At 37.1% G+C, this 24,130-nt stretch overlaps 1 protein-coding gene across 1 annotated transcript in view; it reads right to left on the bottom strand.

The window, feature by feature from the left end:
• pcdh11 (protocadherin 11) overlaps positions 1-23,855 on the bottom strand; it is a 164,388-nt gene extending 140,533 nt beyond the window's left edge. The window contains exons 1-3 of the mRNA XM_081699023.1: positions 23,805-23,855; positions 16,185-16,767; positions 7,854-10,340 (exon numbers count right to left, since the gene is read on the bottom strand). Coding sequence (XP_081555149.1) covers positions 7,854-10,340; positions 16,185-16,724 — 3,027 coding nt within the window. The 5' untranslated portion in view covers positions 16,725-16,767; positions 23,805-23,855. The remainder of the gene's footprint in view (positions 1-7,853; positions 10,341-16,184; positions 16,768-23,804) is intronic.
• Positions 23,856-24,130: the final 275 nt, after the last annotated feature.

Genomic DNA, 24,130 nt, shown 5'->3' with positions numbered 1-24,130 from the left:
ACCCTTCTCCTAGGGAAGACCAAGTGCACATAGTACAGTATCATGAATCTTCCAAGAATCTTGATGCAAAATGCCCAAAGTAGCATGAATGCCCATAAATCTATATCAGTAATTGATATAGAAAGCAAAGGATTCTTTACTGTATGGGAAAAACAAAGGTCACAAAAGGTTCATAAGGCAAATAAACTCTTAAAAGATATCAAATACCTCAAATAAACTCACCTCCTGTCCTAAATGTGAAAAATGTTGCTATTGGCTGTTATAATATTGCATATTCACAGCTTTTTCTGTGAAAATTCATGTACATTGTTCTTCCACAACCAAACCATCAATCTCGTTTACCTGAGGGACTGGCCTCAAAAATCATAGGATAAGATCCAGGATCTATGAGCAGAAAATAAAAGAGTGTGTTGGCATAACATAAACAATAACTTTTCAAATAATGATTTATAGAAGTAATGTAATGCAAAGTATAACTGAAAGCAATTACACAAAGCCCATTATTTATACTTTGTGTTAACAGATAAGGATTACTTAACAACTACTCATAATGGTTGATATAAACCATTATACAAAGAGCTTGACATAAGAACACTTAGTGACAGCCTCTTAACTCAGGCAGTATTTTGGTATTTTTATTTTGATTGTTCCATAATTGGAACATAATAATAATAATAATAATAATAATAATAATAATAATATTATTATTATTATTACACAGCTTGTAGATTGTATTCTAGAGGGAGAGAAGTAGAAGTTGCTGTGTAGTACACAAGGTTTGCAAAGAAACAGGATGTTTCAGACATAGTTCGTTCATCAGCTCTGAAAGCAAAGTGTTTCTCTACATCTATCTCCTTCTACATCATTAACTACAGGACACCGAGGTTACTCCATGGAATCCTCATGATTGATATATATTATTTATAAAATCCATGTTTCACTCTTCCAGTGGGGACTGACACTAGAGGCACTCATGAGTCCAAAATGAATGGGGGTGATTGGAGCTAAACGGCTATCATTTCTGCTTCCAATTGCTAACTGGTTGGTGAGGTGATGGTGGAGTAGCAGAAATGGTAGCAGCCTACTGCCCAAAACCCATTTGCTTTAGAAAAAAACAGAAATATACAGGTAAGTCTTTGCTGCTATATTTGGTGCAATATATACTTATATCCAAAAGGGTTGTTTTTTTTTTTTTTTTTTCATTTTTAGCTATTTAGAGCCATTCACTCCCATTCACTGAGGAATCTATCGTAGCTGCCCTCCAGCACATTGGAGTCAATTTCTGATTTAATGGGAGGAGTAGCGATGGGACATGCTCCTTACAAACTGGCTCTGAGGATATGCACCTGATATCAGAGTTGGTCAGACACTGCAGTTAAGACCACTGAATGGCACTGTTAGTGTTTAATGTGAATGCCATGGAAACAAAAACAAAAACAAAAAAACAGCTAAAATAAGAAATGAGCTGTTGTGTGACTGACTGCACAAATAGATTCAACAAGAATATTTTTTACAGACCACTGATAGGTATAGAAAAGAGAAGACAAACCCAGTTAAACAGCTAGCCAGATAACTTTGTAGATTTTGAACTTTGACTCAGAACAAACCAACATTAAAGAATGGCAGTAACAGTAGGCCTACTACAACAAATTACGCCTAGATAGGTTATTGTTCTTGTTCAAACCTGTTCAAATACAGCATTCTTGTCACTAACAAATACTGCCTTGTAGTATTACCAGACTGAGCTTTTGTAGGATTTGCTTAGTGTACATCACCAGCTTCCAGATTGAAATTAAAACCTGATTTCTGCCTATACATTGATGTCCATGAAGAATTGCTTTTTTGGTAATTCGGATGGATAGCTCTCAAGTCAAACTGCATTAATTTAAGCAGATAATTGCTTGTTTCATTCCTGGTTTCACCCTTTCTGCTAATAAATGCAGCTATGTTCCATACCCTTTATAAAGACAGTGTATCATGTCACCAGAGGGAAAACATTCCATGAAGTTTAAATGGGAGTAAATAGGAAACTGGTTGACACTGTGTCTTTAACACTAAATATCCACACCAGCCTATTTCAGTACCCTTCCACTAAATCCGATGGGACTCCCTTGGTGTCCCTTTATATCCCAAAATTAGAGTGGAAAATGACCCCACAAAGTGACCATCTTATTTTGACTTGTGTCATTACCAGAGTGAATCAACAGGTAGGCTGCATTAGTCAATACTTCATCTAGCTAGATAGCCATTGTTAGCTAACACTGTTATCAAAATGCTCAAGTCTAGAGCCTACTACTAGGCTATTATTAGCACAATTATCAATATGTCAATAGGTATGAACTTGTCAATACACATGAGCCAGTGGTTGGTATCTAAATGTTAAAAACAAATCCTGATTATAATGTTATTCTCCATCAGCTCTTTATTTAAGTAAAAAATACTCACAGAATTAATTAGCTAACTTTTCAACCTATCTGACACAAATTGTCAGCACGCAATCCAGATCACACAGTCCCTATAACAGCACTTAGCTGATGCTTTTATCCAAAGAAACTTACAATCATGACCAAGTACAACTTTAGCAATTGAGAGTTAAGGTCTTTGTCCATAGCAACTAATGGTGGGGCTTGAGCCAGCAAACAAATGATTACAAATCAAGTACCTTAACCACTGAGCTACCACTGCCCTTGGTTATGGCAACCCTCCTGTCTGTTGATCGCTTTAAGCCACCAGTGGTCTCTTCTTGGCATTGTTTTGCAACTTGAAATCATGTCAAACCTTAAATCAGGGTTTTTAATTTTATTTGCAACATGCAACATCTTATTGGGAATTTAGGTTTAAAATCAATAAAGATAAGTGCACAATGCAAATCAATGGAAAATGCAGAGCTGTTTTCCTCCATAGCAGGGGCCTAAATGTACTAAATCTCTAAGTCTCTAAACCACCTAATACAAAACATTCAAAATAGACATAGCATTAGTATAATGACTGCAATACAATAGAATCTCAATAAACTACACAATAGCTACATGTTCAGTTTATTCTTTTGCTTACTTCTTTAAGAAAAAACAACAAAGTCAATTGATGATGGTAGGTTTGCAAAATAATAACATAAATTCCACCAGGTTCTAAAGTGCAGATCAGTTATTTTTCTTTGAGATTCCCAACTTCATTGCTGCCAAACCTTGTGTTGTAACGCATGGAGGCAGAGCAGGATGTGGGGGCGAGTTGTGTGATACACAATGACTGTCATGAAATGCTCCCCCCATGAGTCACGTGGTACGGCCCTCCGCGTGGGGAACAACGTTTGTTTGTGGCCGTGCCCTCCATAAGGACACACACCTGCATTGGGTTAATTGTAATGTGTTTGTATGTCTATTTAAACCCCAGTTAGTGTGTGGGTCATTGTAGTTGTTTATGTAGTTAAATGTTTTGTAGAATCACTGTTACTGATTAGTCTTTGTCAGCGTTATTAATGTTCACATCATAAATGTAAGAATGTTCACCGTTTGTGTTTTGTGTGAGAGCCAGCGTTGTCTTGTATGTTCTATGTTATTAAATGTCTCTAAGCGTCGAGGGGGTCTGTGCGTCATGTTCTGTGACACTCGGGCCAGTGTCACAATCACACGTTTATTCGCACAAATAACAAGGACAACATAGCTCGCAGATTATCATGTGGTTAAACACCGACAATGTTCACATTTAAACAAAAGACTTATATACTCACACACTAAAAACACACAATGAGGAGCAGGTGTGAAACACACAGAGGGCGTGGCCATATAGACAAACGAACACACACACACGCACACACACACAGGTCCCAGTATGGATAATAGGACCCCACGGACTCCGACCCTGGAAACTGGTCACCATCATACCAGTTCTGGTAGCCCATCTAGGGTCTGTAGAATTCTGCCGAGTCTGACCCTGTACTACTCTCAGGGCCCCCCAAAAAATTTCAAGGAGCACTCTCCCCTGTTGTACCAGTGTGGAGAGTACCCAGGATTATGGGGTGTTTCCCCATAAGGGCTGGGGAGGAACAGTCACACACTTTCCTCCCCTTTTTCTCCTTCTTGCTCCTCTTTTCTGGCATCCTTCTGTGGTCAGTGTTTACATTTACAGCATTTAGCTGATGCTTTTATCTAAAATGACTTACAACTATAACTGTGCACAACTTGAGGGTTAAGGGCCTTGCTCAGGGGCCCAACAGTGGCAGGGCTTGAACCAGCAATTTTCCAAATACAAGGCAGCTTAACCACTGAGCTACCACTGCCCATGATTCTGTATTGCATGGAGGCAGAGCAGGATGCAAGGATGAGTCGTGTGAAACATCGCACAAATAACAAGGATGACATAGCTCGCAGGCTATCGTATGGTTAAACACAGACAATTTTCACATTTAAACAAAAGACTTATATACTCACACAATAACAACACATAACGTGAAGCAGGTGTGAAACACACGGAGGGCGTGGCCATATGGATAAATGCACACACAGAGGGAGACGTTAGCGAGGAGGGGCCATACCGTGACTTTACTACAATTTTGAATATCAATCTAGCTATCTATCTTTATTATATATATATATATATATATATATATATATATATATATATATATATATATATATATATATATATACATATATGGCCAACCCCTGTAATGGAAATCATAAATTTCATTCATCAGATTTCCTGTCATTTTGCTAATAGATTTATATTTACATTACAGAACCCTTCAAAAATATGACCAGAAGGGACATGTAGGCATGCACACAGCAGTGAGTCCCTGCAGCCATACTAATGCACAGTTTTGATTAGTACCATTCTCAGTTTTTTGTGTTGTTTGGACATACAAATCTTATCTTTTCAAATTAGGCATGCGACATGAATGAGTACGGTCAGATTGGAACTCGTGGCTTTTTTACCTATAGACATTTTTACCTATAATCTATTCCTTAGCACTGTTGTCACCAGCCAGTACCAGTAAAATAACAATTGAGAGCAAAACAATGACAGCAGTAGCATCGAAAATGTCTGGCATTTTCTTTTGACTTCTTAACTGGATCAGCTGAAAAACAGTTTGTCAGTTTGAGATATTAGTGTCCATTGTACTACTTTTAATACTATGAGTCTCACAAATAGGACATTTATTTTGGTGGTGATGTAGGTGATTCATGCAAAAACATATCAATTTGTGCATGCATGACATTTCAGAGAACAAATCTATGAACCATCAAAGACAGGCAAATCCGATCTGACCAAAAAATTGGAATTTAACAATGTGGCTAGTAATGTGAACATAGCCATAGTAACCTATATGAATAATTTCATGAGTTGAAACTTTTTGTGTTACTTTTATTATAGTTTTATAATATTTCCCAGCTACCCATTCTCTGAGATATATGTCTATATATATATATATATATATATATATATATATATATATATATATATATATATATATATATATATATATATATATACACACACACACACACACACACACACACACAAATATATATATTAAAGAAATATATCAGTTTGCTTTTTGGTTCTGGTCAATCATTGTATTGGGTTCAGTTTCTGCTAGCTCATTTTTGCACCATCAAAGTGATGTGCCACTATACCAGTGTTGGATAAGTTTATTTCATTTAAAGGACATGTTTAGTATGTAAAACAAATTTGCAGGTTATACAAGTTTATCATCAGGTGTGTTAGCATAGGTAGCTTTGTCTGAAAAATATAATCGCTTGGCAAACATGTGGATAACGGATGGAAAGCTATAAGTGAGCAGTATTTTGTGTACCACTGGCAAAACAATTTCTCCATTTTAATTACAGTGGTAACAATGACATGACTGGGCTGCAAAACATTAATTAAGGATTCAGCACACAAGAAGGCATTGAATCAGGAAGCCGCTCCAGTAACTTAAATTCTCATACATACGCTTAAAGAAGAATGCTAATTATTTGTACTCTGCCATGGCCTCCTCAGCCTAAGCATTTTCTTAAGGCAAACCCTGAATGGTTCATGATGGAAAAAAGGAATAAGGAAACAATGGCATACTGGATGTCCTTAAGATGTACACAAGAGAGAAAACATTCTCCCCTAGAAACATGCCATTAAACTCAGTGTGGAGTATGAAATAAATTTAGCAGCTTTAGAGCTAAATCAGGGAAATGGAATCTGGTCCAGGTACTTTTTTAGGTCTGTGTATCACAAACACGTTCTGGTAAAATCTGATGTAATATTTTAAGACCTTAAACAAATGTTTTGAATGTTTCACAATATAATGAACCTGAACCGTAAAGTATAACAACATGTCTAAAGAAATAATAAACTATGAAGAAAGACTGTGTTCTTTTATCATCTGACCATGTAAGAAGGCTTACGTATAATGCACCATGGCAGAACATTGCTTTCAGCTGCATCTTGAAAGAAAGGGCTGATGGCAAAAAGGGGCTATCAGCTACGTGTGGGTGTCACCTTAAATCATCGTGCACTATATCTGAGTGGATATACTCTAATTTGCAACACATATACGGAGAGGAATTTTCTGCATTAAGGACATACGTTTAAGAAGAAAAAGCTATGAGAATTACAGTAGCAAATACAAAACAGCATCTTTTAGTGTCTTGAATAACCAACATCCTCAAACATGTAATAAAGTAAAAATACTGATAGGAGCACTCAGGAGGACAAGTAAAACAGCTAGATGTTTGATCTCAACTGCCTTTCACAAGTCTGGGATTCTGAAATTACTACAATAAAGAACAAACAATATTACACAGTCTGGCCAAGAAGATGGCTTTGAAATGAGTGAATACAACAGAGAGTCCCAGTCTGGTCATTAAAGAAGCAAGTGGCTGACAGGGGAAAATGGATAGTGCTAAAAGCTAATAGTGAATCTGCTTCTTCTATTTAAGTCTCTAGGTCCCAAAGCTCTGTCTTCACCTTGATCTCTCTGACCCACAATTGCATAGCTCAGTCTTCATCTCTGAATGCTAGACCTATCGCTACAAAGCCACATCTCCTTCCACCTAAGATTTCAACTTATTTCCCTGGTATGCTTTTTACATTTATTAACCATTTTGTATTTAGTATATTTGGCTGGAATCAAAAGATAAAGCACATTATAAGCACATTATTCAAATAAACGTAATTCTCATTAATGCTGGTGATATCCCACTGAGACAAAAGAGTGCATTCTGAATTGTAGTGAAAATATAATCAGATTCCCTGCACAGCTTTACAACCTTTGGCTCTTTGGAAAACAGTTGTTTCAGCCTTGTGCATCTGTTCAGCTGTGCCTATGGTATGCAACTCTGTCTTGTCTGGTTTGCTGTCAAGCATGCTTGATTGCCAATCTCAGTATTGTAATCTCAGTTTTTAAAGATGGACTTCTCTCATTTGTTCCTTTTTTGGCTCATTTGTGTAATAATTACTATTCAGAATGCAATTATCCTCTAGAAAAACAAAATACATTCACAGAATAACATAATCAAATCTTTTTTTTTCTTAAAGGCTCTCAGCCTTTAATGAATTACTCAGTATTTTTCAGCATCTTCTGTCTCTGTATATTTGTCTAGAAGTGAAATGTTTGTCCTGATTTATGTCTACAAGCACAAAAAATGCAACAGATGCCTTATCATCAGGGGTAAGATTTTTTAAAGCTTTCTCAATAGTCATAGCTAATGGGTGCTCATGCATGTTTGAGTTTTTGTGTGGTTGAATCTCTGCCCATACCCCTGCCACCCTGCACCCAGAGTTATTCCAAAAGAAGAGCTTAAGGACAAGGTGGATGAGCAGGAGCAGTGAAGTGGGTTAAAAAGGAACTTGTGAATTACCTGTCGGGTGTGGATTTGCCCAGGTGTCTTGAAGCTCCCTTGACAGCTGCACTCTGAGACACTGTAGGGATCGGAGCTACTGGAGGAGCACTTGGAGAGTGAGTCACAGCCAACTACGAATGTGTTGTCCAAGGGGAGCTCCTGAATCACATGGTGCTTCTTAGGAGCCACTGGGGTCTCTGGTTTGATCTGAAAGGTAGGCTGGGGAGAAGCTGACTTGTAATGCTTGGCTAAGTCAGGACTGTCAGGTTTAAAAGTGGTTGGTGTAGTGGCCCAGTTATACTTCCCCATTGTCTGCTCCTCAAGTTCAACTGGGAGGTCTAAAGTTCCATTGATGTGCTCATGGGTAGGGTCTTCAGACTTAGATTCTTCAATAGTCACAAAGTTAAGCAGCAAGCTCTTTGGGGATCTCTTCTTTTTCTTCTTTTTCTTTTTGATTTGACGGCCTTCCTGGTTTGGTGATACCCACTCACCACTCTGCTTCCCCTTCTGAACAACTTTATGCCTGGGTGTCTGTCTACAACGTACCAAAGCAGTCACAAAAATAACTAAGATGACTGTCATAGTTCCAGCAATTATGGCTATCACAACAATTACATAGCCATTGGTCTGAGGGATTACATCATTGTTCCCAACAGTTCTGTCCAAAGGGGTCTCCATGCTTTTGCGAACCTGCTCCTGAATGAATGTGGCATTGGAGATGGTATCATTCACAAACAAGTGAACAAGGGCTATTGCATGCAAGGATTCTGGCTGTCCCAAATCTTTGACTTTCACCACCAACCTATGAAGGCCTTGATCAGCATTAACAAACTTCTCTTGCAGGGTAATGTTTCCTGTATGTTTTTCAATAGCAAATAGTCCTCTTGGTGACCCCCCTATAATGCTGTATTGCAGCTCTGCATTCATGCCAGTATCATTATCAATGGCAAACACTCTGGTGACCACAGAGCCAGGGCTGGTTGTAAAAGGGACTAGGTCATAGGAGTAATTGGAGGACGGGATAACAAACACAGGCCGATTGTCATTGACATCAACAACATTTATGGTTACCTTGGCATATGAAGTTGTTTGAATTACTCCTCCATCCACAGCCTTGACTACAAAGGTATAGGAACTTTGCTGCTCCCTGTCAAATGTAATATTTGGTTTGATCACCCCAGTTTTGGGGTCAATAATAAAATGTTCCTTTCCATTTATGATTGAGAGGGTGATCACCGCATTATCAGAAGCATCTGCATCTGTAACTGTAATCAAGCCAACTGTGCCATACAAAGGCAAATTCTCAGGCACATAGAAATTGTACTCTGGATGTGTGAAAGCTGGGCTGTTGTCATTTTGGTCCTGGACAATTAGCTTCACTGTGACATTACTTTGCAGAGGATTAGAGCCATTGTCTCTGGCAATAACTGTGAATGAATATTTTTCTTGTTTTTCTCTATCTAGCCTCTTGCTAACAGAGAGGATACCAGACCGCAGGTCAATGTTAAACCCATCAGGTGCATCAGAGCCAAGAGTATAAAGAATAAGTGCATTAGAACCACTGTCTGCATCTGTGGCACTGAGTTTTATCAGCTGTGTTCCAGGATCATTGTTCTCTGGGATAGACAGCTGAATCTCTGGTTGAGGGAAAACTGGGCCATTGTCATTTTCATCCTTGATTTTAATGAGGACCATTGCTGAAGTGTTCAAAGGAGGTTTTCCTGAATCCGATGCAACAATCCTAATTGCATACTCTCGAGTAGTCTCATAATCTAAGGGGGCTGCAGTTTCCAGCAAGAACTGGTTGTTAAAAACTGGCTTCAACCGAAAGGGTACGTCATGATCTGTGTAACAAGTCACTTTACCATTAAGGTCAGCATCTCTGTCAGTCACAGTAATTAGAGCTATTTTTGTGTTTAGAGGGGCATTTTCAGATAACAATACAGTGCCATTAACAGGGTTCATTATATACCGAGTATCTATGAAAGGGACGTTGTCATTAACATCCGTTACATTTATTAGCACAGTAGCTCTTGAAGGGGTAGCACTACCATCATTGGCCAGGACAATCAGCTTGTGAACTGGGTTAGACTCTCTGTCCAGTGGTTGCTTGATGGTGATCAATCCAGAAAAGCTGTCAATTGCAAAGTGCCGTTTGCTGGCTGGGGAGATTTGGTTGCTTAAGGAAAAGTGGATCTGAGCATTGGATCCCAGATCAGCGTCAGTAGCATGGAGTTGTGTGACTGATGTCCCCATAGGGGCATTCTCAAGCACATTCACCTCCACTTCATTGTCCTTGAACACCGGACGATTGTCATTCACATCTGAGACGGTAACCTGCAAGATAGCAGTGCTGGACTTTGGAGGCGTACCGCCATCTTCCACTTTTATCTTCATCACAAAGGTGTCCTTGGTTTCTCGATCCAGGTTCTGCTGTACTATGAGCTGTGGCCACTTGTCTCCTTCTGGAGTCTCAATGATGTCCAGACCAAATTCACTTACACTCTGAAAAAGAGAAAAGAAATGTGCTGTGATTTTTTTTATGTGCTATAGAAAAGATGTTTTATTTTGTGCTGCTTGAAATCATTTTCCAAATACATTTAAAGAGGTGTAGTTTATTGACTTTAAATATATGTTTATTGAAGATGCACCACCAAACCTTTAAAGTTTAAAGTTCTTTAATACTATTAAAAAATATGAGTATTGACATGAGAAAAACAACCAGGGTATATGATTCACTTATAAACTAAAACCTTATGCACACTCTAGCTCCTGCACACAGGTTATCCATATTCCTATGAAGCATCCACTCCTCTGCATATTTCATCCTGTGCCATTTTCTTTTGAAGTTAAATAAGTTCAAAATTTTAAACAAAGGTGCCAAAAAATAATTTGAAAGGGAATTTAGGTGACATTAAACTTTGGCTGTCTATATAGAAATGAATGTACCAATCAGTAGAAGAAGGCCTGTTATATAGTCACTATAGGAAGGCCTGTACTTTTTTGGGTATAGTTTACAATTCCTAAATTCTTCTTCAAGATGTTTATTTTACTTTTTTTTTTTTAATGGGTTATTCAGACAAAAGTGCCCACTTTGATATTCAAATGCAGTGACACTGGAGTACAAAACAAATGGATGAGATCAGGTCACAAAGGTACATTGGCCAGCCTCATAGTGGTAGTTTAATTAAACTGAGGATGTAGCCCTATTCCCCCTCCAAAGTACTCTGCTATGCTGTACCCAAAATGAGATTCTAGTTTAACTTTATTATTTATTTTATTTATATAGGAAGGAGAAATTACCCAATTTCAAGTTCATATTTTAAGAGTCATTTAAAAAGGAAGGTCAAAATAAGATCTACTTTAAATGTGCTACAAGACTACCCTAGATTAGAGCAAAAAGCTCACATATTAATAAAGGATTTTCTTCCAATGAGGGCTAAATCTAAGCAAAAGTAATAACCAAGGAAAAAAATACATATATAATCCCCACGAGAACCCAGCTTTGACTGTTCAAAGTAATTGCTTTCTCTTCAAAACTAGCACTAATATTTACGATTACAGATCAGGCTACACAGAGCATCTTAAAATTGGTAACATAGTTGGTAACATCCTTCTGAGGTATAGCAGGAAAGAAAAAAAATGGGTTTCAAAGAGAGTCAAACACCTCTGAGAAACAATGAGGCACTCTGAACACCATTCTGTCAGAAATATGTTCATGGTAAAACAAGAAAAGCATCTTCCCTAAGAGATAAGTCTCATGGTATACATAATGCAGGGAAAGATTACTCTGTCTAGGCACATATTTCAAAGATTAATAAGATGTATGCACTTCCCATGTAAAGGGTCGAGTTGACTAATTTGGTATGACAACAACAAACTGCAGTTTACTGGCAACTTTCTTAGGCCATAGGGCAACATACATAGTATTTACAAAATTAGGCTTTTATGTACTTCAGAAACACGTACCATATTTCCTTCGGTCATTCTTGGCACAGACTATAGTGTTACTGCTAATTTTGGAATCCTAAAAATAATTAACATTAAATGTGTACCCATTACCTTCAAATTAACTGCATTAAATGCATGTTATTTACAACAGATTTTCCCCATTGTTTGCAAATCTTTTTGTTGTTTTTCTATGCTTATTTATAATAAAAAGTAAATATGTATTTCTTTATGTAGTTATGACTTTGTAAAATATCCACTGTTACCTGGGGTTATGAGCTATGTGAAGATAAGATCTTTTTGACTAGATGTCTATGTTTGGTTTTCTTTAACACAGGCAACTGCAGAAAATACACAAAGGATATAATGAGTTATATTTTTCTGTTTCCAAAGGCTGTAAGAGTTATCAATCATCACTTATGTACAAGTCTGGCTCATATGAAATGAGACTTGGGGATTTTGATTACATTCATGCAGGCTAAGAAAGAGTCAAATAAGCATGAATGACTAGCCCAAGGGACGTGACAATCATATGAAAGAAATATGTACACTGGCTGCATATTTATACTCATTGACCTGCATCTTATTATGAGAAATATATGAGTTAAATCTGCTTCTTTTGAAGAACTGACTTACAGTAGATAACATCAAAGACACTGAAAATGGTACCAGTTTTCCTATATGCAATAAGTTATATGCAAGGCAGGTTGTAATGGATCCCAGTACTATCAGGACAAATAACCTAATGACAGCATTTTCTCAGGATGGGATTTTATTGCTATTTCAGTTTTAACTGGTTTCAGCTTACATATATTTTTCCACACTAAGAATGCAGACTAGGTTAAGTATCTAGCATTGTAAACCAATAAAATGACTGTATGATGTCAACACTGACTGAAAGTCTATATACAGTATATGTGCATAAGCCCTTGCATATATAAATGCACTGAATATACTGTGGTTTTCCAGTATAGACTAATGAAAGAGGCTATGAAGATTTAAATATTCTATTTCTCAAGCCCTGAACATGGTCTTATTCTGTCTCTTTTGCTACTGGGTGTGATCAGATTTAAATCATTTGGCTGAAACCAGAACACATCTCCTTGGACCAATTCTAAACCAAGTTCTCAGCCAAAAACCAGCCAGTAATTAATTCTGGAATCAAATGAAACAATGAGCAATATGGCTGGAAGCTTCCTCTGTTCCTCCACTGACCAGTTCTGTCTAGAACACTAATAGAAATTAGTCAGCAATATCAATCTACCCTGGAACTTCAGATATGTTTTACATTTATTCATGTTGACTACCCAGGGTTTAGGAAACTCAAAACATTACATTTCATTGACTAGCCATAGTTATCCTATTTGATAGCTTTTTCTCACAACTATCAAACACATCTTTGCAGGACTTGCAGAACTAGCTTTAGAAGATAATTATATTCAAAAAATAGAAATTAATTACACTCAAATGCAGTCATTATAATCAATTAGAGATGGCATCAGTTCTATATCTGCAAAAAAATGCTGGATTGGATATTGGGAGAGAAACTTTTAAGGAGAATTATCCAATATGGTCACAAATCCATCTTGAAAATAGCACATCCACATTTGCAGCAGCATACTGCATATCATGTGATAATAGCCGGGTTAGTTTGAGTGAAGTTTATGCACAGCTGTAATTAAACTGTAGAAGTTTCTTCACATTTACAATTGAAACATATTCAAATGCAAATATCCATGCACCCTCACACATGTGATGACTTGCATTATGATCATGTAATCTGGGTGGGGCAACAGTGAGAGCATTTAAACGAGCATTTAAATGAGACAAAATAGCGTTTTAGTACTGTTCACTGCCACCAATCCAGGACTAGCAGTGATTTATTTATTAATCCGTTTATTCATTCCAATTTGCCAGTGAAGTAAAGAAAGACCATGGTAGGGGAAACAAGAATGAGCACCAGAAAACTAACAGAAATGGAACCAGAGAGGACAAAGAATACCTGAGAGAAAGTAAAGCCCACTCCTTCTCTAAAGGAAAAAAAAAAATCTCTACCTTCTCTAAGTTAATTACCATGGCTTTAGTACACAAACATGTATAAAACAGACAAACTGCCACTATACCTGCTGAATTTTAAGGCAGACTGGAAAATTTTAATAAGAAGCTGCAGAGTAAGCTAATTTAAGATAACTTTTTTTTTAGAAACAATAATCATCTTATAAGTGTACTATTAGTTTCAAGCAGAGGTCTAGTGAAGAGAGTCTCATAGAACAGGTTGCCATAGTACACACTTTCCTGGGGTATGTGAGGTGTGAAGTGGGAAGAACAGTGATTCACCACTGTCAAAGGCAGTTGATGTGGAATTACATTTGCATTCAGTAATGACATAAAAATATGCTGGCGAACTATAGTCACTCCGGAGTCAGTGAGTGAGGCAGGTGTTAGAGCAGAGAGATAGAGAGGGGGAGAGAGAGACAGAGAGAGCGAGTGTGTGTGTGTGTGTGTGTGTGTGTGTGTATCCATGCATTATATCTGTTGAAATAAAACATATAATACAGCACACATAAAAAAAATTCCAAACAACTTCAACAAACAAAAATTTTTACCTAAAAAACTGAATAGCTATATTTGTAAATGAAATATAATAAGATCGGCATCAAAATTGGGTACTGTTGAAATAAAAGATATCTGTATAGGATCAGTACAGAAAAACTGGCATCGTGCCATCGCTACAGTCAATACATTTGAACTGAAAAAGTCTTGTCACTTAGTTGTCATTCCTTGTTTGACATTAAATTGATCAATTCCAAAGATAAGAAGAAGAAAATATTAACAAAAGCATAATATGCTAAATTAAAACAGCATTACAGGTATCTATGGAGTTAGAGTGCTTACATAGGGGAATGAAAATAACAATGTGTGGGGTAGAACCCACAAGAGAAAAGTCAATGTCTTCATCCCCTGAGCCTGATATGATCCACACACCTATAGACAAAACTTGTAAAAAGGCTCCCTTTAAGTGATAAAATCTCTTCTAATGGAAAGCCATGCATGGTATTGCATGGCTTTCCTTCCTTGCTCCAGGTGTCACAGCAATACAAACGCTGATGGAACAATTAATATGACACCACAATTAAAACTGGGGTAGCAATAAAGCCTGTCCATGGTATTCAACACAGCTTCCTCTTCATAGGACATACTATCAATGGGCAAAGAGGTGTTAGCCCTAGCACTCTATCATATCTGACCTCTTTCTGTACATGCAGAAACTGCTCTGCTGAGGTCCATAATTCTAATCAAGTTTAACCATACTGAGGATGAGAATGTCTCTCCAGGTGTGTGTGTGTGTGTGTGTGTGTGTGTGTGTGTGTGTGTGTGTGTGTGTGTGTATATATATATATATATATATATATATATATATATATATATATATATATATATATATATATATATATATATATATATAATGTAAGTCTAAAATTTAAGTGTTTTTTCAATGTTTTTTATATAACTAGGGAACTTATTTTTTTGCCAGTTTCAGTTGTTTCAGTTTGGGGATGTTTCTGGTTTGCCAGTTTTTAGCCCATCATGGTATCCATGGTATGGCACAATCTATATAACGGCACTGCATCATACCAATAACACCACTTCGATAATCAAACTGAAAGAGTTTAGTGGTTAAGGTACTTGATTTGTAGCAAAAGTTGGATGCTTGCTGGTTCAAGCCCCATCTCTGCCAAGTTGCCACTGTGGGGGCCCCTGTGTAAGACCCTCAACTGCTCAAGTTGCACTCAGTCATAATTGTAGGTTGCTTTGGATAAAAGTGTCAGGTAAATGTAAAATTCTCATAAGAAAAGGTACTAATTACCCTTGTATACATTAATGACAGATTTGACTTATTCATTTAGAATGTGTTGTAGTCCTAATCAAATCTCAGTGCACATTTCCTTGACATTTGTTTCTTCAGTGTAATTATAAAAAATTGTATTTTGACTAGCTGTGCAGAAACAAATGATACACTTTATGAAAATAAATTTACCATTACCTGAGTTGCTAGTACAGGATGTTCGATTGGTATTATATTCCATATGCAGAATCAAAATCCGCAAAATGAAATCCATCTGTGACATATTAGGTCCTGTACTTAATTTAAAAGAATTCATTCCATTATCCTACTTTCTAGTTTAGGCAGACTATAATAAGACACTGTGAATATTGAACTAGTTTCTCATATAACATCGATTAGTTGTGAGAAAATGCATGGTCTGCATATTGTTCCTATCCTTGCCACAGTTAACCATAAAAAACCATAAAAAAAAAACCACATGCTCTTTTCCCCACAGCGATTAACTATACATTTAATGTCAGTGGCAGTTAGTTAATCACAAGAGATTATTATACCTTGACGAGCTCATAGTGTTGGATTCCATTTATCCCCACGTCAGGGTCAAAGGCAGATGGTACTGGATAGCGATTGTTGATTGCTGTATTCTCAGGGATAGAGATGTTGATCACAGTAGACTGGAACAGCGGAGCATTGTCATTGATGTCTTCAATGAGAAAACGGATTTTAACCAGTCGAAAGATCTCATCAGGCAGCACAGCCACCTCAATCTCATAGAAGCAGCGCTTCTCGCTAAAAACTCCAGAGCAGAGCTTCTCACGGTCAATGCGATTAGCTGTGGTGAATATCTCCCCTGTGCTTGCTTCAACTCTAACCAAAGGCACATCACCTGTTTTGTAGACTGGTTTGAACTGCAGGGCTGAGGACAGTTTAATGTTTGGGTCCAGGCTCAGGTCTAGGTCTTTGCGCAGGTTCCCAATGTGCATGTTCTCTGGCTGCTCCTCTTTCACCGTGTAGTCTTTCTCCTGGGCCCAGCACAGTGATGCCAGGCAGGTGAGAAAAAGCACCAGAGTATGGGCATCACTCGCCAAGTCCATGCTCAGAGTGGGTGGAGATCTCTTCTTGTAAGGTCTGCAATTTCTGTGGTAATAAGAACAGAAAGGGAAAAGATAATTGTTGTATCCACTACCATGTAATACACAATTACACATTAGATGATAATTAGCATTATTTTCTTTCCTGGGATTTTCCAACCGACCTTTCACATCTTAACAAGTGAGGAATAAGCTTGCTTCTTAAATCTATGGGACACCATTTAGTGATGTTCAACACAATTAACCTTTGGCACCCACCATAAAATGCAGGCTGTATGGTTAAGGGGTTGTTATAGATTCACTTTGACAATCAACCTACTTAAACTAGTTAACCACCTGAAATAAACAAATATACAATCAGTTGCTGCTTTAGTTTGAACAATAATCTCTAACAGATCTGCTTTTAAGATCTAGCATTTATAAAGCCTATGGCTTTAAGATACATAGCTATACTGTTTTCTCCATAGTGTATTCATAGCCTAAAATATAAAATGTCTGAATATTCTGTGCAGTTATTCACAATAATGTGTTTTTTGAGCATTAAAAAAAGCTAATACTTAAACTATCATAATTATCCCACAGACTAAAACAAAGCCATATTTCTAAAAAAAAAAAAACTGACATGATATATGAATCAGCATTTCAGTGTTTGTTGCCAGTTCAATGACTACATCAATCCTGTCAGGCAGTTATATAAATAAAAGTTGCCAGAGGGCTGAAGCCTTCACTACACACCAGCAGCTCAACTAGGTCATTGAAAACTAGTGGGAAAAGGGGAAGATGTGTGGCACCTAAAAAAATTGAGTATTGTTATTTTACAGTTTCATATACTGAGATATTTCTGTATGAAAATGTGATTTCTGCAGTATCCCCAGGCACATTGAAAAGCCATTCTACTGTTTTTTCCTTTTCTTTTAATCAAGGCAATGGTAACAATATGCAAGTTTAAAAAGTACCATCTATGCATCGTTAATTTGCTTGACTCCAAAAAGCTCTGCCCCAAGAGCTGACAGACCCTTGTGCAGTCTTTTTTGAAGGAATGATATATTAAAATATAACTTTAACATATTAATAATTTTAATATGAGATAGTGGGACAGGAACAAAGAGAATACATTGTACATCCCCCTGCCCCCAGAACATTTCATAACAGTATATTCAAAACATATTGTGGGGGGCACAAGTTGTAAATATATATTCTTTATAACACTGTTGTAGTTATTGCATATCATGTTTAAGGATGTCTAATGAACAAAATGCTCCAAGCATTCATGATCTATTGCCAGAGACACAGTACTCTAGGCTTGGACTTTCACCGATCAAAAATTCATCAAGTTGATGATCCTACCATGACATTTACCATCAGGATTCCATCAGCCCTCTGCAAAATGATGACTTCTTTAAATATACAGGGATCACAGACCTTGTTTTGATGTGGAAGAACTGCAAACAGAGGATCGCTCAGGTCTGTGCTGTCAGAAAATATTCCATTTCTCACAGACAACAGTAAGTGGTCATAGCTCAGGTCTGTGCTGTCAGAAAATATTCCATTTCACGCAGACAACATTAAGTGGTTGACCTCTGGAGAGACTCATTAAAGCTGTGCTGGACAGTGGAGCACCACATATGTGATTTACATGACAGTGATCAATGAATGGTTTATTCCTCACACTGCCTCGAAAACTGGTAGCTATGTGTTGTCCTTTGGAAAAACAAGGAGATCATGTTTTGCTTTGCTTTGAAGTTCGTATAATCTTTTTTAGCATGCAAAAATTAACAATTACTATTCACCTACTGTCCTGTGATAAGCTTGAAGGAATCCAAGACTGCACCCAACAATGCATAATAAAAACTCACTGACTAAGAAGTGCAATGCAGAGTGGTGAATAAAAGATGAAAAGATGATCTAGATTCTTTGAGGTAGCTCAGTCTTACATTAAGGATGACATGGGATGAATTTTTCAATATACTGTGTATAACTGTCACCTTCAAGCTTTGTTATACAAATGAAGAAATTCAATGAATCTCAGATTGCCTATTTGCATAAAATACACAAATTACACAAATCTAGTATTAGATGCAAAATTATTGTAAATATGAGCCCTGCTTAACTTATATGACTTATATATAGAACAGAATAGTGTATACAGAATAAGCACCAGCTCAAAGTGAGTGCTGTCTGGCATTTTGTAAGAAGCTCTGCTATCCAGGGACATGGAGTTGGGATTAGACAAGTCCACAAGGGAGCCCACATGTCACTCTTCCCCATATTTAGGACAGTTTATCTTGTTGCAAAACATGTATTGCCATTTTATACTAAGTTTTACTTTTGGGACTTGCTCTCTTAAAACTATGCTTTAGATAGATTTGCAAGGCTTTGCAGTTCAACATTCTCAATCTTCAGAAAAACTCTTTCCAAGGTATTGGGAGAACATGGTGAGAGAAATTACATGTGCAAGTGTTAGTGAGGACATATTCCCACTTCCACTGGGTTCCGGTGATCTATTTTGAGCACTGGACCATAGATTCCACAGAGTAGGCAAAAGCCACCTTTCTCTCTGGAGCCTGGGCTGTGGAACACACCAGCTCTGGATCGCTTTACATGACAATGTGATAGACTGAGCTGCCTGTTTTTATTATGAGCTGAACTGTCAAGAAGGAGCACATCTCTTCATTCCCAGTGCGCTTCATCTTACATTACGATGGGAGTTTTTTCTTGAATAATTGACTGTATGGATCAAAGGTGTCTACTGTCTATGGACCAAGGGTGACAAATTCTTGGGAGTGGGTGCATATTCATAAATTATAACAATGAGGCTAAATCATAATTGTAATTAAACCATGAAGGCGTTTCACTGAATTATTAAAGTTGCTTATGGAAGGTAATCTGGAACAAGTGCTTAAAGCATGTCACTTAATATAACACATTAATTTTTATCAGTCAAGTACTGTTCTCCTCATGGATTTCAGAGACCCTCATGTCTGTGCTTTTCTTTGACATTTAAATGTCTTGTTGGAGTTTGCCCTCAACCTCTTGCCATCAGCAGCATGAGGCCCCCTGCCAGATGTTCAGCAGTCTCCTGGACATGCTCTCGCTTCTCTCTAGTCAAGATGTCATTCTTATAATCCACTGAGGCTGTGCATGTCTTTTTTTTTCATTATTTTTTTAACACACCATGAATCTCATATGAGTACCAGCTTTGAATTTCTAGTGGACAGTTGTGGAATGATAGAAAAACAAAAAAAAACAAAACAGACATGCAAAGTTTAAAGATTAAGTCAGTTTAAAAAGTATAACCATATTAAAACACAAGATTGATTTGTTGTTTGCTATTCTAATCATAAGACCCATGCATGATCAATATTAAGGTATTAACACATTAAATAATTTGTCAGTTGAAAATGATAAGATGATGTGGTGAATGCAATGCAGTCGATTTATTGCCATCAGCAATGATTATGTATTCAAAGAGCCATGTCACGACACTGACAAAATAACTCACACTCAGACCCAGCCAAGAGAAAAGTGTGTGGATGTTTGTCCATTATGATGATCCATTAATCCCTGTCAGAATTTTTGACCGTGCTAATTTGGTCTATAAATAAGCTTAACAAAATGTTTTATTTAATTGTTAAGACCACCATCAGTCAATTTACTGTGGGTATGTGTAATGTACATCTGTTTCAGATTTTAGTTGTGCAAAGAATGCAAAACATAATTTGGTAAATACAAGAAATAACCTCAAGCCCAAAAAGTCTGAGAGGTTTCAAGGTTCTTTTGCTTTTGTGACACACATAATGCCCCTCCCTGCAAAATAAATTACTTTCTGTTTATATAAGTATCATCTAAGTGAAATGACTATTATCATTAAAGTCTTTCAGACTCAATAAAGGTTCTCAATAAAGGAAAAGGAAAGACTCCAATGAGAATGGACAAAATTCTTAAGGGAACTCAAAAATGGCAATGTTTTAATTTAAACTGTTCTCTTTCCTGTGTGTGACTTTTCTTGTATGAAGTATTTTGGTGCCTTAGTAACAACAGTAGCATCTTATTGTTATTGTCTATAGGCTAATCCAGATATAGAATAATTTGAATAACATCCATGAAAAGAGAAGGTTACACCAACTATAAAATAGAAAACACAAAATAAAAAATGTTGCATTTGCATTACCCCTTCCCTTATTATCTACGAATTTAGTTCAAAACTCCTACTGTCTATGCCAAAAATCACCTGCCGATAGATGGCACTAGAGTGGTGAGAATGAGATCAAAACTAGCATAGTTAGGTCTTAGAACTCTAATGATTAAAATAAGAATAGTCCTAAAAATTTGTATAACATTGTAATGTACTATAAATTTAAACACTATCATGTAGCTATATGCCATCATTTCTCAAACACATTTTACCACAGTTTCACCACATTCGAGCATCAACTACATTATCAACTCAGCAATGAAAATGGTATGTTTGGGCTTTGGTACATCTTGACAATACGCAGCATTTGGACATTTCAGCAATAATTATACGTTAATGAATTAAGGGTCGCTAAAATTTAGTTGAACTGTATTAGGGCACATTTCCTCTTTATGATTCCACTTACAAAACTAAGAGCACTGTGACAAATGTAATGGTAATTTGTTTATTTAATGGGGCCACTTTATTGTATCTAGGATGATGACAATTACAAACTCTGAGTTCTCCAAGATGAAAATTAGGTCATTCTTTTCAGTCATTCAGAAGGAGCATTCATATTCCCCAGGCAATCCAGACACAATCATTTAAATGCCATCCAAAACCAGAAAAAAAAAAAAAAAACTGGTGAAATTATTGACCAGTATTTCATATTCATATATACTGTGTGCTTATTTATTACACACTAGATGCATGGATAAGGAAAATGTGAACTTTTTATTCCATTAATTAATTTACTTATTTATGTATCTACTGAAAAGAGGTTACATTACATAGGCAACATTTATGAAGGTTTCAGATTTGGAGCTGTCAAACTTTAGAAAGTTTAATAGAAGAACTACATTCATTTTTAATATATACGCTCAGTAGATATTGTTAGGTTGAAAAACCTATATCTCCCAACAAAATTTGTTTTGTGTAAAGTTGAAAAACCTTGTTTATTTGTGTTCTGTCACTGGTTTAATATTTTCTTTACTGCAGCAAATCAAGAGGTGCAGAAGCACTGGAATGATAAATATGATTCAGTATAAAAGGCCCACTGAAGTTTGATTCGCTCCCCAAACAATAATCAGTTACCACTGGGTAAAATGCAGTAAAAATGCAGATCTGAAATCGGTATGCCTATACCATATAAAGAGTATGTATATTTATTTGTAATGTTTATAGCTATTAGTTTAAAAAAAAAAGTCCTTAAGACTTGTTACCATTACCCCTCTCCAAACCAAAGTGAGAAACACCCAAGTATGAAATTTAATTAGCGTACAAAGAAAGTATAAAGTTATGCAAACATCATATTCCGTCATATTCAGTATAACTCTAAGGAACGATGTCATTTAAAACTACTAGCTAAAGACTAAATTAGGACTGCCGTTACCGAAAAATCCCCCAACCGGCCGATTTGGAAAATGAAGCGTCTTAAGCATCTCTGCTTATTGTAAACTAACGACTTCTCCAAGTGAAACGGACTGTAGTTTAGAGCTAAATAACAAAGTATCACACAGAAGGCCATATCAATTAGGCATTTAAAAAGCTAGAGGGATCATTCACTTCGCTCTTGACGAATAAACTGTGTTAAATCACAGGTCGATGGTAGTCCACTGTCTCAGTACTTTATTTATGTCCACAGTGCATCATATAGATTATGTAACGATGTCATACTGGTGCTATAAAATGTTAAGGCATCCACAGTTTTTGAACAAATTCTGTACAGTCCAAGTGTGGGCGTGTGCGTAACAGGGGTACTCTTAACTTTCTTGCTAAATCGGTCCGTTTTTCGGGATACATTAGCAGTAGCATCGATTGTTTTATTGATACTTCATGTATCATGTTAAGCATAACCAACGAAACAAACGTGACATATTATCCAAACAGATATACTGTGGATCGTTGGTTTTCGAGATAGTCGGCATGGAATATTCGTAAACTCATATTAAATGCTATGTTCTAAATGTCCATGACATGGTTTTGAATTAATCGAACTTGGTTAGAATATCCGATTCGAATTTCGTTTAAAAAAATATTAATTATTAAATAGACATTCACGCCGTGGCCTAGCATACATACCCGAATCATCAGTTCATCCCAACGGCTCCTTGCGTTTTTTCATTTATTTTACCAACACTAGGAAGTACATGAATAGCCTGAACGTGTTCAATGCGACTCACGTAGGGTTCATACGCCGACATGGGATTTGGCATTATCTGAAGTGCGCGGTAAAATCCTGTGCACTCCGCTTGGTTACATTTCAATCCAAATAACCACAAAATCAACACTGAAAAGACGTCCTACCTTTTTAGTGAATATAGGATAGAATACTCAATTCCCGTCACGTAGCAACATCACTGCTTTAGGAAATGAAGTGCCTTGAACCAGACTGAAGTGAAGAATGAAAAGAAAATCCTCTTCACTGGCGAGAATTAAATAGCCTTGTTGTACTGATGAGTCGATATCCAACTAAAGAAAACGATCCTGTCCATAAAAAGTCTATGGTCCATAAGCGAACGGTGGAAAACATTTGTTATTTACTTTTCGAAGCAGCGGTGTAATTCCTTCTCAGATATCTTGGGTAACTGGTTCAATTCCACACACACTAATACATCGGTGATCCAAATCGTTTACTCAATATAAATCACTTCTGGATGGAAAAAAGGTGGTGGGGACTCATCATTCAGACAGAGAACTCTCACGGGGGAACAGAGCAACTATTTTAGTGAATTTGGACTGTCTCACACATTACATGACACAGAGATAAGAACTCTATCACCCTCACTGTTTGGCAGAATGAAACAGAGATATACAAAAAATTAAGGAAAATTTATACATGGGCAGATTAGTGATTGCGTTTCCAAACGAAGTAAGATTAAAGTGTGCCTTGGTGCAGCGTCACTTACACAGTCTGATATACTCGTTGTGCAGTAGCTGTGCGCGGAGCCCAAGCCCAAGAAGTCTCAGTTGTATTGCATGAACTCAGCCTCCTAGTACTGCCTACCTCTCCACCTCCGATTGACATCACCACGGAGGGAGGAGCCTCCAATAATATTCACTGCCTCCATCATCTTAAAGCCGCAATGCTGTTGGAGGCAGTAGTCCGCTTACTTTGAGCGTGGACCGATGCTTTGGCAATGCCTTTACTCCGACGTGCGCCTGTATTGAAGAGGGGGCAGTGTTCGCTTTGCAAATAAATATTCGTTTCCGTCAACATTTTTTCATTACGTAA

The sequence above is a fragment of the Electrophorus electricus genome, chromosome 16 (genome assembly GCF_041902795.1).
Source record: "Electrophorus electricus isolate QZ-2024a chromosome 16, ASM4190279v1, whole genome shotgun sequence".
In the NCBI taxonomy this organism is placed as follows: Eukaryota; Metazoa; Chordata; class Actinopteri; order Gymnotiformes; family Gymnotidae; genus Electrophorus; species Electrophorus electricus.
This window is presented reverse-complemented; position numbering and strand designations above follow the sequence as displayed.